The sequence below is a fragment of the Strix uralensis genome, chromosome 4 (genome assembly GCF_047716275.1).
Source record: "Strix uralensis isolate ZFMK-TIS-50842 chromosome 4, bStrUra1, whole genome shotgun sequence".
Classification (NCBI taxonomy): domain Eukaryota; kingdom Metazoa; phylum Chordata; class Aves; order Strigiformes; family Strigidae; genus Strix; species Strix uralensis.
The window spans coordinates 26278330-26292604 of NC_133975.1; the positions used below are offsets into that span (position 1 = coordinate 26278330).

The window sequence follows — 14275 nt, forward strand, 5'->3', positions numbered from 1 at the left end:
ATAGTTTGAGGTCTGAATAGGAGACTGTTTATCACAAATTTAATTTCAGAAATATTTTTTCTTCTTTTAAATTTTTCAGTTTAACAAGAAAATACATTTGCAGAAGTAAAATGTACCTATTACTACAAATCAACAGTTAATGTAGATGTAATTACATTTATTTGTCTTGGAAAGAAGATACAAATCCTATTCTGTACCCCACTCCCAGCTTTTCTTAAGCTAAGGACTGCTCCACACTAGAAAAGAATCTTTATTCATCACTACTGTTATCAGAAGATCTGCATGCGACATTGTTTTTTTTCATTATTCACTCATAACCATTTAACTAACAACAAAAACCAACAGGATATTGCTCTCACTCAAGTAGAAAGAAGCAAATACAATTAGGTTTTAATTAAAAAGGATGTGGATTTGAGTCATTTATGATGCCAGTACTAACTATTACCAATAATTAGAGCTTTGCTTTAATTATGTCCTTCCTAGGAACGACAGGATTACAAACATTTATTGATTGCAAGCTGTGGCTGAAGGAGGACAAGAGACTCACAGCACTTATGAACAGTCTAAAAAATGTAAGTAAAGGCAGAACGAGACCATGAAAGTGGCCATTAAGAAACAAAACCACCCTGATTCTATTAAGTGGGTTTCAAAAGATGCTTTAGGGGACAGATATTCAGGCTACAGTTTCATCCCAGGTTCAGGAAATTCATAACCATATCACAAATTTTCCTGATCCCCAGGTATTCGCCTTATTTCAAGTACTTTAGAACAACAACTTTTTCAGTAAAACCTTAATGTTTCTGCCTTGAAGCAAACTGCTCATACATGCCTACTGCAAGTGAACAGCAAAGTTAAGCAGCTGTACACTTTCAGTTTCTTTACAAGCATGAAGGTGACTTCATTTACACCTTTGAAAATATCAAGAGTCCTAGTATTGCTGCTGGACTACTCAGGTCAACGTTTCTCAACACGACATGTAAAAGGAGAGAGGCATTCTCATTCATACAGCAAGCCAATAATTTGTGGGGAAAGAAAAGTGGAAATTTGGATTTTAGCTTATAAAAATTGTAGATTAATTGCATTCTTACAGCAACTGCTAGGTGAACAGTTGAGATAACCTTACATGGACTTCACAAAGAAAGAAACAGGAATCAACTTTATCATCAACTAGATTACTTTATGTTGCAAATTCTTCGTATAGTGGAACAAGACTATTCCAAGAGCAGTATTTCCTGCTTACCTTGACACACACATTCGGTTTTTTTCAGGACTAGCTCTGAACTACAAACACAAAATCAAGACCATGTATTCTAGTCAAGTTTTCTGGAAATGAAGTAGATGCGACAAAGAGAAAGATAATCATGTAATTAATAGAACCAGGAGATTACTTTTAATTATTCTGAATGAAAACACTACACATGAAGCAGGGACCTATTACACCAGACAATGTACAAGGCCAAACTTCCCTAGCAACAAACAACTGCTAAATCCTGGGGGTTTAAGAACTATTTCATGATATCAAAGCACAGCTGGCTTTTGTTTTATGTACTGTTCTAGCAGTAGCACGATTAGGTTAATAAACTAATGCCTGCAGCCCATCTGTAACTGTTTGTTACTCCTCACCCAATCTCAATAGGCTTTCACCCGCTGATTAGAGGCAACATGTGCAGCTGTTCCCTAACCCAGCCCTATCAAAATTATCTAGGCTGTTTTAAATATTTGTTTAAATTCAGATCATTTTAAAAGACTCAGGTTCAGGAACGACCTCAGCCAATCTAAAAAGGGAGCAATCTATTGCAGGAAGGGACAATGGCAACAAGCAGCATAAGACAGATCCTCAGATGGTCTTCAGAACAACATATTTTATTCATCTTCGTTTACTATTTCTGTATTGTTGTGTTCCTCATCAGCATAGAGCATAATTCCCTAGTTCCTATTCTGTTTAGAATGCAAAATATTTAAGACAGCGACAACCTCTTACAATGACATTATAAAACCAACCCCAAATATAGGCAGGGCATCCACAGGTTACAAATAACTTGTACTTACTCTGATAAATGTTTGTTAAATCGGTGTTTGTAGACTACTACATAAGGATTTCTATATGGAGCTAAAGGACTATATCCTATGCAAAAGTCATTCAATCTACATTACGTGTATAAAATAACAGTATGCTGGACATTATTCAGTTTCAATGGCACTGCATCTGCACAAGTACTTAAAACAGTTCCTGTCCTAAAGAATTTGCAGTCTAGAGCAGTAAGTATTGCTGTCCAAGCTAAAGTTGAGGGTGGAGAAAATAGTGTATGTATGAAAAAGAAGTTATTTTATCAGGTTTTTATTATTTTAAATATGCATTGGTCACTACTCAATAGATCCAACACTTGAAAGGGCTGAGTTTTGTATTCACCTTTTGCTCAAAGTAAATCTTTAAGATTGTTAAGATAACCCCAACTTCTCAAAAAAGACAGCAAGTCTATTCAAACTCAACTCCTGTAACTCTTTCCAAAAAGAACAGATGCTATGCATGACTAGCAAAGCGCATTTTTTTTTCTATCTTCCCCCGCATTTAAAAACATAGTAGTTGCAACCGACATTTCAAAAACTGGTCTGTACAGACATTTAGATTTTTTTATGTCATTTCTAAACAAGCTAATTGATTTCAGATGTACTACAAACATGCACTTTAAACCGTAATTGTTAGCACTTTGCCTATATCGACATGTCAAGGTTCCATGCTGTTACAAAAATATAAAGCTTACCAGAACCATTACAGCTTTACTCCCCTGAAATCAAATTTACATTTGGATTTTCCAGTTATCAAAAATCATTTCAAGAAGTTGCCTCTGTCATATTTTTCACTTTAAGGGAAAAAGGTTCTAGGATCCAAGACCGTAAAGCAATAACTGCCATGTCTAATTGTAATTATACACTTTAGTGCCCAAACTACATAGCCTTTGACACCCTTTTGTCCAGTACATACTAAATAACATTCTTACACAAATATGTATGCTTATATTTTTAAAATATCTTTAGAAAGAAGCTTTGGGAGCATTAAAATATGAGACAGCTGAGTATATTTAAACTGAAGTAAATGATCTTCATCTGCAAAGCCATCAATTATAGCAACAACTTCCAAATGAAATACTCACACTTGCCATAGAAACCACTGTATTACCTTAGCATGCAATTAGAAGTTATCAGTCCATTAACTCTTTCCAGTTCATTCTAGAGAGTTTTATTCACTTGAACTGGTTACCTCTACAATAATAGCAGCTTTATCATTTCACAAAAGCACATCTGAATCCTCACCATACAATGAAACTTCGTATTCTAGTCTAGTTGCCTAAAGCCTACTGCGTGATAGGAACATTCAGTAAAGCCAAATGAACAATTAGAAAACAGGAGAAAAAAAAATAACTTGAGAAAAATCCAAATATAAATGTGTTCATTTTTTCCAGCTGCAGTTCAGGCAGCTGAACTTACTGAGCCACTCTGGACAGCGTTTTGTTTCAGGCAAAATGAACTAGTCTAGCAAAAAAAAAATTCTTCTTTTACATTTTAAACTAATCCAGCAGATTAACCAAGTCATTTATAAATAAATAGAAATTAAGTATTACAGTAACAGAAAGTTCATACAGGAAAGTGGGAACTAGGGAACTTCACCTGCCCAATTTTATCATTCAGATGCAATATATTGAATGGTTAAAATAAGTTTATGATATTTCTAAGCAAAGGTCACTTGTGCAAGTATTGAAAAAAGTTAAACTGAGAAGCTCTCTACAGCAAACAATGTGAACTGCAAGAACTTTTGAAATTCTTTTTATCTTCTGAAAACATTGTATATACTTAAGTGCAAAAATTTTCAAATGCTTCATGAAAATAATCTAAAACCTGCAAGAAACCTGTAGAAAAAAAAATCTCCTACATCTTAAAAAAATCTAAGTAATGAAAAATTACAAAGCAAGTTATAACATTACAGCTGCACTACATAATACCTATACCATTAAAAAAAACCCAATATATTAATGTGAACTCTGAACCATAACTGGCATTAAAAAAAAAAAATCAAAAAGGCTACCTGCAAAGAATTTACTTGTATCCATACTACTTGTATCCATACTGCCTACATTATCAGTATATGAATTACTGATACAGTAAAGAACAATGCATTGCTTTTTTTCAATGGCATAGTGATTTTGTAAACAGGAATAACCTTCATGAGTCAGTATTTTTACAAAGTTTCACTCCAAACATTACTACCTCTGTGTTATGAGCTTAGGTCCTACTTTAAAAATGTGCTGTCTTATGTAGGACATACAGCACAGAAAAATACGATTCATTTGCACTTACAGGACTAAAAACATTAAAATCTAGTTAAGTATTAAAAAATTGATCTACCTAATCTTCAACTATGTTCACAAGTCATGTTGGAGACAGAAATGAAAACAGACATTAATTGATTGAAAAGGAAAAGGCTGTTCCCTACACTGTGATTTCCATGGTACTATTCTAAATGCTCTCCTTTTGAGATGTCAGTTTCTACTTCCCTGTACTACCTACAGCGTCATGACAATTAATGTCACCTTGCACTGATGCGCACATAAATACCCAGCAAAACATACCTCTTGCGTTTCACCACACTGATGGCATAAAGAACCAAAGTCCGAGAAAAATAGAGCTCAGTTGGAAAATAACATAGATGCACAAAAATTAGGCACGCCACACTTTAGAAATACAATGAAGTTCCAAGAAATGCAAAATGTAAACACGGTACTTAATAGATTTAAAACATGTGCATATTTCTCTATTTCTGTAATAAAAGAAAAAAAACAACCCGCATATGTGCAATTCACTGCTAGTTCACAGCAAGAAGGACATTCATTTTTTTCATTTTACTGTTAGGCATGTGCAAAAATTCAACTGAAACACTAAAGGGAAACAAAACCCAATAAAGGTGCTTGTTTACAGTCATGGAAGAGCATAACGCTTACAAGAACAGGTATCTCCACAGAACCATGAGGCAATCAGATTAACACTGGATGAAGGATACCATCTCAGTTCCTTAATTTAAAATAGATTTACTACACTTATCCAAGGTAACTTCTGCATTCTGCTACCAGAAAAAGACGACTTTACTTCATACTGCTTTCCAGGGGAAGAAAAGGATTAAAAAGCATTAGCTCCAGCATCCAAATTAAATGGCAGAATTATTCATTTCATCTTAGATTATAATGTAGAGTAACAGCACACGGAGCTGCCAATGCAACTCACATGTCCAGTTTGCTACATGCCTGAAGTTTTTCTTATAAAAAGTGGTATTTTATGCCATTATATTTCCCACTAAAATCAATACACATTAAAAACCCAGACAGTTCTATTTAAAAACAAAAAACACCACACAAAAACATTTCCACTTGGAAAAAAAAGTTTCCTTTTCTAAACAGATTAAAAAGTAGTTTGGGCTTTAAAATACTGAAAGTAGTCTACAGAATCAATAGCTTTCACACAGAAGCCATTTTTAAAGAAGGAACAAGCATGAAGTACATATGAAAATTATTTTTCCAGAAAGTTTCCTCAAAATAAATTGACAATTACAACAATTTTGCAATCCAAACATACCAAGTGAACAGCACAGTACTACAGCTAACCAACTGCTTAATCAGAACATCTTCTAATACACCTCCAAAAAGTAGCAAAAGATGACCATGTGCTTGTAAAAATCAGCACATCATGCCCCTTACTAAAAACTTAAAATATAACAGCAATCGTTACAGAGATTAAACTGTAATGAATTTATTTCATGTCCTGCCACGTTTGAAATACAAGCTGACAAAGTAATCCTAATCACTCTGTCTTCTGATAAATGATCCTATTCAATTTTTATTCAAAGTTACCACATTGCTGTTATCCTAGATTCTGCAGAGAAAAGAAAAAGAGATCACCTCAATTTTACTTCATCCACACCTCTGGTTGCCACTTACTCCCCTATTCAGGGAGGCAACTCCAAATCAAAGAAGCCAGATACTCTCATACATTTACTATGTTTCTACAACACTCCTCTCACCACTTACAGAGTTTGAGGACAATAGCACATTTACCATTACATGACCCTTACAGTTGTACTGTTGGTATTCCCAAACAAAATTAATTTTAATAGGGCTTGCTCCTAAATACCTTTTACATTGTCCTCCGCAGTTCCTGCTTCTCCATAGGATTTCTGCCAGAATCTATACTCTCATTACTCAAGTGCATTTCAAGTCAAACTCCCTCAAGGTTCAACTACATATTCTCTACTAACCTTTGCAATATTCAAGAGACCAAGGCAATTGCTATATATGCATAACTACCTCTAGACGATGTATATGAAAGGCTAGTTATTCACTAAAAGTGAAGTCACAGTTCCTGCCAAATAACCACCTGTGATGAAACCACATGAGGTTCAACACATCATAATAACAGGTCATTTTCTACAAAGCTCAAGGTTCCATACTTCATTAAACAGTCAAACAGAGTGTTATTTTAATGAGTACAACAAACATTTGGATTTTTTCCCAATCCACTAAGACTTTTCTACCAGCAAAAGAAGGCTCTTTCCCTTATTACCTGCTAGAATAACTTCACTTTATCTTTGGCCATCAGTAAACTAAATATTTATTTAAATTAAATTTGTTTCAATAATAACAAAGTATTTGATAGAATTATAAAGAGCAACTATTCTTTTTTTTGCCTTTTTAAGAAAGGCAACTTCACAAGTTAATAAGAAACAAAGCAACACAATAATCAATTCACTCTTACACAAACCAGAAAGTTAATTCCCCCAATGTTTTTCAAGAAAGCTGTATCCCACATAGTTATATAGAAGAGCTGAAAAGAAATTTGAGAAACAACAGAAAGTAAGTTTCAAATTAGATTGAAAAATAGGTTGAGGCAATTAACTACCAAGCTTCCACTGACTACTTGGTGCCAGTACGCTCTTTCAAACACATTGCCAGAGACAGAACCCTTGAGAATGAGATTCCGACTTTTGAGCAAGTCCAACAAGTGTATTCTTGATTTAAGTTTTCAGCTGCATAACACTAAAAAGAAAAAAAGGACAAATGCCTACAAATTTCATCAGGATGTTTTCTATCTACTATTTCTATATTCCTATTCTTGTAAAACATGTTTATATCTCAAGCCAAGAGCTGTATCAATACCATTAAAATACAGTCAGCTTGACAGCTCATTAAGCTGAAGAAACAATTTATACTGATTAAATATAAACAAAATTCAAGTGTTAAGTCTCAAGGTTATAAAGGCATTGTTTTAGTCATAGACCATTAAGTCAACCTTGTGTGTACTAGTCCTGTGGCTAGTAAAGAACTCCAGGAGACAAATACAGAAGACCTGATAGTTACAGCCTCAGCTGAGCTCAGACCAGATGTAGGTTTAGTACATCTAACAACAGCAGCAACTGACAAAAAGTATAAGTCTTTTTCACTTCAAGCCTAAGTTATAGTAAGTAGAGAGAGATGCATCACAAACTATAATACCTTTGTGACCAAGATGTGTCCTAGTGTTGCAACTCTCAGGAAATTCTACAGCTTGTGTTGCACAGGTGCTCAGAGTATGGTAACCAGTATCTGGTATCAAAATACCTAAATTTATCTGCATTATAACAGATCAATGTGAAATTACAGTAGATTCAGTGTAGAAAGAGACCTTTTATGTTTTAAAAGCACATCAGAAAAGAATGAACCTAACATGACAAAATATCTAAGTTGGGAAGCTATCAGCTCTGAACAGTAGACCTTTCAAAAAGCTTCTAATTTATCAAATTAACAGAGACATAGATGTTTCCAATCTATGTCATTAAGACAGGAATCAAATTCATCCTATCATCAGAATCTTAATAACCAAATTCTTTCAGACCACATATAGTCTTAATCTTTGCTTAAGTGCCACTAGCAGACCTCTTAGTTAAAATGGAACAAGAGAACAACCAGTAGTGAAAGCAGCCCTGGAGTTGCAAGCACTCACATGTATTTCAAATGTATTAAAAAAACCCCTACACAACTCTACATAACAAGAAATGCACATGCATACACGTTAGCCAACTATTCTCAGATGCTAAAAAAGAAGTGTTAAAGTCCATCTTCAAGGAGTACTGAAACATTTAGATAAATACTAGATGATCTGTTCATTTTCATTCACAGATGCATTTTTACAGAATTCACAAAACCTGAGTATTTTCCCCTATGCTGGTAGCATACCTTTAAGGATGCTTGATTCATAAATAAGACTGAGTCCACATAAACTGATGTTCACCTGTCAAACATTAGTAGCTAATGCCACTGAAACTTTTCCATAACATCTCAAATTTAGTAAAGGAAAATACACAATATGAATTAAGTAATTGGAAACAAAACTGCTTTATGATAGAATTAAGAACACAGAGGGGAAGGGAGGACAGACACAGAAGAAAATCACAATCAGTTTTCTGTTTTGAAGCTGGGAAGGAAACATATTTAATGAGAATTCTGCAGGATGAAACTTCCATAACAGTAGATGAACATCTGCCCTGTAAACTTACAATCAAACTCCTCTTGAGAGCACCAAGGTCAAGAATCCCACAAAAAGCAACACTGAAAGCAGTACTAAGGAACAACAACCATGAAAACAATGAAAAATTAACACATAAGACTTCAATGAAACAGATAGAATTTACCCTTATCTGTTCAGTTGAATGATACTTATGGCTTGAGTTAAGATTCTGGTTTAACTATACAGCTTCTAAAGGGATCTAAATCTAAAAAAAAAAACCTCTGCTAAGAATTTAGCAGTTAATCACTATCACAATTTTTTTCAGAAGGCTACAGGAGACCTGAAAATGATCAAGAATGCTTAATTACACTCACTCCTTTCCCCAAGAGCAAAAATGGCTCCAGAATTTAGAAAGCTGAAATCCGAGACTGAGAAGTATGGTATAGTATGGTCTATATAAGGCATAATGCAAGTTTTTGTTATGATTTTTTCCCCCCAATTCCAGTTCTTCCTTAAAAGTCTAATAGATAAATAATGGCTTTTTTTTCAAAACAATTGTTTGTGCTGATAAGGAAGTAAACACAAAACCCAAGAACTTTTGCAGTCACCAACACATTAGGCAGAGATTAAAGACATGGAAAGTCATATACCAAGTAAAAATCCAGGTTTTCAAACCTATTTATGGTAACCAACAGTCACTTCACAAAGTGTGCTAGTGAGCAGTTTAACTATATTAAAAATACTTCCTTTACTTAAATCCTTCCCTGAAATCTAAGGAATACTCTTAAACAGGGAAGTGTTAGCTTACGAAATCATATGCCTGTCTAAACCAACCTAAGCCCCTACGTAACATCACCTCAGTTCTACCCAGCTCCTGACTTTACAATACTTAAGGCTAAACTTCTAAAGTACTTTTGGTTAGCTTGTTTAAGGAGAACATAATTTGCCTTTCTCAGTATTAGGTTTTATGGTCATATTTAAGAGTGTATCAGTCAAACAATGCATCCCATTTGTAACATGATCCACCCCACTACAGCTGAACATATAATGATATATCTCTTCCATTACCTGTCTCTGAAATATAAACAACAGGATCCTGCTTTAGAACTTTACCAAGTTTTGAAGTAGCTGCTTTTTTCTCAGATGGCTTCTTGGATTTTTTCACTGACTGCATCTCCTCTTCTGAATCTGTATTTTGACCACAACACAAATGTGTATTTCCTCAACATACATACAGGCTTTAAGTAATAGATCACATACCATTAGTTAACATGGATTCATATATATTGAACTGAGAAAAAGATATCATATGGAAGGTCAGAGCACAGCTTCATTTTTCTCCATCAGCTAATAGCCTAGCCATCATTTATTCCAGCACATACATGACTAAATGAAAATTCGGTAGAACTCAGTCTAGAGAGTGTTTTTTGTTTACAGAACAAGAAATATTGTTACTTATTCCAAGAACTGCTATGCCTGTATAAAAACCTTTCTGAAAAGGAATGCAACTGTCAAGAGTACCACATCAGATTACTAAAAAAAAAAAACCACCAACCAAACAAAAAAGCCCACAAAAAGCAGCTAAGGGAACTGGGGTTGTTTAGTCTGGAGAAGAGGAGGCTGAGGGGAGACCTCATCGCCCTCTACAACTACCTGAAAGGAGGTTGCAGAGAGCTGGGGATGAGTCTCTTTAACCAAGTAATAAGCGTTAGGACAAGAGGTAATGGCCTCAAGTTGCGCCAAGGAAGGTTCAGACTAGATATTAGGAAGTATTTCTTTACAGAACGGGTTGTTAGGTGTTGGAATGGGCTGTGCAGGGAGGTGGTGGAGTCCCCATCCCTGGAGGTGTTTAAGAGTCGTGTTGACATAGTGCTTAGGGATATGGTGTAGTTGGGAACAGTGAGTGTTAGGTTAATGGTTCGACTGAATCATCTTCAAGGTCTTTTCCAACCTTGATGATTCTGTGAAAAAAACACCACAACAAACTTTTAACATAGATTCATTAGCCTGATTAATTTTATGTTGTATTATATTATGCTGGTGTATTCCACACCACCTATTCCAAAAGCTAACAACAGGCTAAAATAAATCACATGAGGTAGTACTCTTGATTTTTCAGAACACTGGCAGACTGCTATCCACCTCACCAACCTTTCTCTATATCCCAAAAGTTGTCAAGATACCAGGATTATGCATCCCAACATCCAAATAAGCAAGCAAGACAAACTGAAGAAGCCGAGATCACTAGCAGGTGTAACAGAGGACTACCCTTCAGTGCCTTTTTCAATGATAAACACTAATATATATTGTAATTATTAAAAAAAAAACACACATATTTTTCCATCTTCAAGTCATGAACTTACAGCACTATTTCTCTTTTGGTCTCCTACTACCAATGGGCTAGGATTTGCAAAATCTCCAGACAGTATCAGCACTTCAAAGGTAGCAGTTGAGTTATATATTACTTTTGTACTCTACCTTTTAATGCAGAAATATTTCTACTGCTATTCCTCACTGCTAAACAGGACCTGTTTACAGGACAGTTTATCTGGAGATATGAACACATTTTTTTATGTAACACCACTGTTCTGATGGATGTTTGGGATCATTTTTCTTCTGAGACAAGCAATCTGCTATTGTCAAAAAGATTGCTTCTAAAAATTCAAGCTGAAGTCTTCAGTAGGAGTCAAAAATTGTAGAAACTCCTGCAATCTTTTCTACAGATTCACAACAAATATTCAAGATTCAAAACCCAATCAAAGAGGGATTAAATGACATAACAGCTCAGAAAGATTAAACTAGAAATTTCAAGCCTTTAAATTAAGCTAACTTAACTTGACAAGCAAGGGTTTGCAGTTTGTTTTTGTTTGAGAGGGGGGGTATGCTTTCTGTTGTTTGGGTTTTTTAAGATATAAGTGCTATAAAAGGGGTTTCCCTTTTTATAATATTCCAAAGAATATTTTTAGAATGTGATAGCAGTTCTTTAAATTATATTCTGCGTGTTCCATACTGTAAATTTAAAACTATGGGATGAACATTTACAAGATTTTTTTAACAGTGAAAGACACATATGGAAACACAAGTTAGCCTTTTAAAACAATCTCCTATATTCATGCAATGCACAGAAATGTGGAATTATAGTATACGATCAGCCTCCTGTACACAGCGTAGGATAGTACTTATTCCTAAGAGAACAGGAAACCTAAAACTCCCCACAATTTATATCTGTCTTCATAACAAAAAAGTTCTGGAGTTTTGATAGAATTTAGTATCTGAACCTTTTTTTGGTGGGGGGTTTTTTGTGTTTTTTTTGTTTGGTTGGTTTTTTTAACAGATGTTTTGTTAAAAGTTACTTTGCACTGTTTATTACATGCACTGCACACGCTGCACTCATTATCAAATACATTTAGCTATCCAGATAATTACCGTGAAAAATGTTTTTAATTGCATTTACTAAAAATGCAAAGCAACCATAGCTTTCTTTCAGATATACCATTTATCTAATTGACCTTGAATGCTAATGCAAAAGACAAAAAGGAGCAATCGGAAACAACTGTGAACACTACCTGAATCGTAGATTACTCTTTTTTTCTTGTTTGTCCGCTTTTGTTTGGAATCATCTTCACTGGGTGAATTACTCACCTAAGAGTAACAGCCCATTAGTTCAACCAGTATACAGGTTCTTCAAGCTTTTACTCAGTTACACATTCAAATTGATGAGTTTCAAACAAATTCTAAGAGAAATTATTTTTTCCCAATATTATATATATATTTACGAACAGTCTTGTGCTAACTCACAAGTGGGAGGGAGAAAGGTGCAGGACAGAGGAAATAAGGAAGAAACTGCAGCAGTAAAGCTAAATGTGCTCCAACCAAACCATAGATGATTATGTTGAGAATAAAGATTCAAATTTAATGCCAATTAAAGTAAATCAAACAGATTTTCAAGCACTTCAACTTTTAATGAAAAAAAGAAATTGCATGGTCCCACCAGAAATCGAGGTGGTACAGGCCAGTAAGTCATTTGTACAGAATTCAGCTTTCGCTTTTGGTCCCATTATGGATATAGCTTTGCTGTAACCACCAGAATTCAGCACAATTTCAGACTAAAATACAGCCAACTGAAAAAAGAAAAAAAGCATTTGCAACAGTTGAAGCTAGACTGATTTCCTATTCAGTGTCCTGGTTGCTTGCAGCTTTCCCTCTCACCTGTTAAACAGTGCAACTACCATAAGAGATTGCAGCAATGGTCACAGTCAACAAATGTATTCTATTTAGCAGCAGCTGGTATTAAACTGTGTCAAGGAATTTTTTTTTAATTTTTTTGTTTAAAGATGTAGACAAGTTTTAGATATTCAGAAAAATCACAAGCTGCATAGGTAGGAAGTTTCCTGGGCCTAACAAACTACCAACTATGCTTTTTTTGTAGTCATGCACAGCTGTAAATGCTTCTAAAGACATAATTTCAGATAAATATAACTACACATTTTATAATCCACATTCAGTCCTAATCTGAAACTTGTTAAATCCTTGATATAATTGGAAAATTGCCAAGTAAAAATAATAGATCACATAACTGCTATGTCTTTCAGCTCCACTGAATGATCCTTTATTTTCACATTGAAACAAATAAATTATACAGCCAAAATATTTTTTAAAGTAACATCTTACTTCTTGATTGTGATGCTTCACATTAAACATTCCATCCTATTAGAAACCCACTAAGTGATTTTAAAGCCCTCTTTAGCCATTCCTTCCTTTTTTTATACCAGTTCAGCTGATTAACATGAAAAGTAATAACCCAATCTAATTTTAAGCTGTCATTTTACAGAATGTGGTCTTTGCAACAAGTTTACCTAAGTGACCCTGTCCCAGAAAGGCAGTGTTAATGTTTCTCCCACAGGTGTTTAGAAAACACCTGGTTAAAAAACTGGTCAGAGGGCACCTACACCACAGACTTTTACATTACTTGGAAGCATGACATCCTTATGATATGTCTACAGCTACTGTGCATAAACCTCAATCTTAATTAAATTAAAAATTAAATAAGCAGAGCTACTTAGAAAACTGTGGGCTATAGCTAAAACAACTTAAAATACATCAGATTGTTCCTACATTAACACCTAACCATAACACCTTCTACCTACCTCTCCTTTGCCCTACAACCCAAATATTTTTAAAATTAGCAATTTTATTCACCACCTACAAAGTTTTGCTGCTAGAAGTTAATATTAAGTGGTAGTTTCCTCCCATGCCTATAAAAACAACTAACATACAGTCTGGCTTTTGAGTATATGAGAACTACTGCGACTTTAAAAAAATGCTAGAGATACAAACAATCTTACATCAGAAAAACCAAGCACTTCACAAATAAGAAAAGCAAAACTAACCTTAGTCTCCTTTCCCCTTTTCTTCCCACTTGAAGGTCCTTCACCATTTTTAATTTTTTCATTTGTTTTCACAGTCTCACATTCTTGTCGCTTTCCAGGAGGAACAACGCCAAAGAATTTCCGGATATCCTAGTAAAAGGGAAAACAGATTTACAATTTTTTTAATACTGATAGCTCTTAGAAGTTCCAAACTACAAAACAGCAATGCACTTAAATTACTTTCTCAACAGCTGCATTATAGTATTTGTTGATCTTGAAATTTTGTTTACAATTAAGAAAACAAAGACCAGCTAGTTAAACATAGCTGCTCACACACTGCACCACCTTTCTCTTGTCTTTGAATCATGGAAAAAAGTTTA

General features: G+C 34.6%; 1 protein-coding gene across 3 annotated transcripts in view; it reads right to left on the reverse strand.

Annotated features, from left to right (window-relative positions):
* RFC1 (replication factor C subunit 1) overlaps positions 1-14275 on the reverse strand; it is a 44932-nt gene that overhangs the window by 23726 nt on the left and 6931 nt on the right. Inside the window, exons 2-4 of one of the 3 annotated variants that reach the window (XM_074866011.1) lie at positions 13917-14045; positions 12093-12168; positions 9595-9714 (exon numbers count right to left, since the gene is read on the reverse strand). In XM_074866011.1, the coding sequence (XP_074722112.1) occupies positions 9595-9714; positions 12093-12168; positions 13917-14045 (325 nt within the window). Of the gene's footprint in view, positions 1-9594; positions 9715-12092; positions 12169-13916; positions 14046-14275 lie in introns of those variants that run through there. The other 2 variants (XM_074866009.1, XM_074866010.1) reach the window with 2 other exon arrangements.